Here is a 2,287-nt window from a genome sequence, read left to right as displayed (position 1 = left end):
AGGGCACATGCCTCGGTTGTGGGTTTGGGTGCGTATGGGGCTCTTTTGAGATGTGGCCATTTGATGTTTCTCGCTCACGTTGATGTCTCTCTCTCTCTTTCTCCCTCCCTTTATCTCTCTCTAAAAATGCATTAAAAATAAAAATTGCAGAATATTTCACAGTATATGGTCAAGATAATATGTTTTCCATGAGCCATGGAAAGCATTCATAAACCGTTGGGGAGCTAAGGAAAATGTAGCATTCACTTAAAACACAGAGCTACACAACATATTTTCTAATTTATTTTTCATTGTAAATTTGATTTGGATAAATTTTAAGACAACTCTTAAGATATCTGAATGAACCTCAATTGTCACATATATGAGATCAGAAAATATAGTTTAAAAAAATGGTTCGCTCTTACTAAATCAGAAACTTCTCTAATATTTCACTTCATTTTTTATGTGTATAAATTACTGTAGTTAGGTATTATATTTCCTAAGTTTTAATCTAGCGGTGTTTAGCATAATGATTGGTATCAGGATATTATTAAGGTAGATAATGACTATATATTAATTTATTCATCTACCGAGTACCTGTTATGCATTCGACAAAAATAGGGTTCCTGACCTCCTGAAACTTACAGAATATTAGAAAATGAAGAAATGAAATATAGTTGTTTAAATTTAACTGTGATAAAGACAGGAAAATTAGAGTGTGGTTTAAAACTTTGAAGTAATAATGGCAATAAAAATAATAATGAGAGTGTGGAAGGAGATGCCACAGAAGGCAGAGGTGCTCACCAAGAGTTGTGCACTGCTGCTTTGGTCAAACATCGACACGGAGGTCGCGATGTCGGGACTCCCCCACCTACTGCTTTGGGCTGCTGCCTGCCTGGGTGTGCTCTCTGTACTGACTGTGGCTCAAAACACAACACTGGCCCTGAACACGACATCAGCGCTCACCAACCACACACACTCGACGCCGTTGATGACCCTCGCGCCGGTCACCACTATAGCACCAGATACCTGTGAAAACTGCAACATCTGTGTTTCCTGTGTTGATGCTAGCAATGCTATTGCTAATCCCACCTGCTTTTGGATGGAACGTAAAGGTGAAAGCTACTGTTCACATAATTCAACAGTTAGTGATTGCCAGGTGATGAACAAGACATATTTCTATCATGTGCCCACTGTTGCTCCATTGCCAACCAATTCAACAGCTGAAACCACAACTATGCCTTCATCTTCTACAACTAAATTGCCAGGTTCCACTAATACCACTTTAAGTCCAACGTCACAGCCTATATGTGAGTCTACCTTTGATGCAGCCAGTTTCATTGGAGGAATTGTTCTTGTCCTGGGCATGCAGGCTGTAATTTTCGTTCTCTATAAATTCTGCAAATCAAAAGAACAAAACTACCACACTGTAAATGTACCCATTAGATTAACAAGGATTGTTGTGTAACTCAATGACAACAAAATACTATCTTTCAAGATGCCCCACATGGAGGACGCTATTCCAGGATATTTAAATTTCAAAGGATGCATATAAGATATTTTGGAGCATCGTACTTGAAGAAAACTCAGTTAAATCATTTTGTTCAACAGGAATATTTAAATTCTTCCGCATGAATCCTTGTGGCTGGCTGTCTTTTTATATTTTTAATGGCTGCTGTTGTGGGATTATGTTCTCTCCTGACATGACAAATATAACCCTGTAAGAGATGGAAAACATTGTCCTGCATAGATAACCTCATAACTCTTTTGGCAGTTAAATTTAATAATTTTAAAGCCTTAAAGCTGCATTATTTTCATCCTAACTCAGGATGTAATTTAGTGACCAGAATTGAGAAGAATGTGCCAAATGAGTGTCAATCAAATGGATTTTTGGCAATTATTTTTAAAATGGAATAAATTTATAAGTTTAATATCCATAAAGTAAACTGTATTCTTATAGTAAAAATTTGTGCTTGATAACAGTAATTTTTTCTGCATTAGGAATGAAATGCCACCCAGGGAATTACATTCCAGATTTAAGGATATGAATAGAAAGGATACAAACCACTAAAGTGTAGCAGGTTATTGTTAATACTTGTAAAGCACCTTATATCATTGAGAAAATAAAGAACAGTGCCTTAAAAGAGAGATTGAACAGTATACTGTAACATAAAATGTTTGTGATTTGCAATCTAGAAGAAATGGACAAATTTCTAGAAACATACAACCTTCCAAAACTGAATCAAGAAGAAGTGGAAAGTCTCAACAGACCAATAACAAAGAAGGAAATTGAAACAGTAATCCAAAA

At 36.2% G+C, this 2,287-nt stretch overlaps 1 protein-coding gene across 1 annotated transcript; it reads left to right on the top strand.

Annotated features, from left to right (window-relative positions):
- Positions 1–832: 832 nt before the first annotated feature.
- Positions 833–2,027, top strand: LOC149990771 (sialomucin core protein 24-like). The gene is made up of 2 exons (XM_090264038.1): positions 833–1,343; positions 1,981–2,027. Exons 1-2 carry the CDS (start codon positions 833–835, stop codon positions 2,025–2,027), a joined length of 558 nt encoding a protein of 185 aa, XP_090120164.1.
- The last annotated feature ends 260 nt before the right edge of the window (positions 2,028–2,287 follow it).

The sequence above is a fragment of the Furipterus horrens genome, unplaced genomic scaffold (genome assembly GCF_987537825.1).
Source record: "Furipterus horrens unplaced genomic scaffold, mFurHor1.1.pri manual_scaffold_17, whole genome shotgun sequence".
NCBI classification, from domain to species: Eukaryota; Metazoa; Chordata; class Mammalia; order Chiroptera; family Furipteridae; genus Furipterus; species Furipterus horrens.
This window is presented reverse-complemented; position numbering and strand designations above follow the sequence as displayed.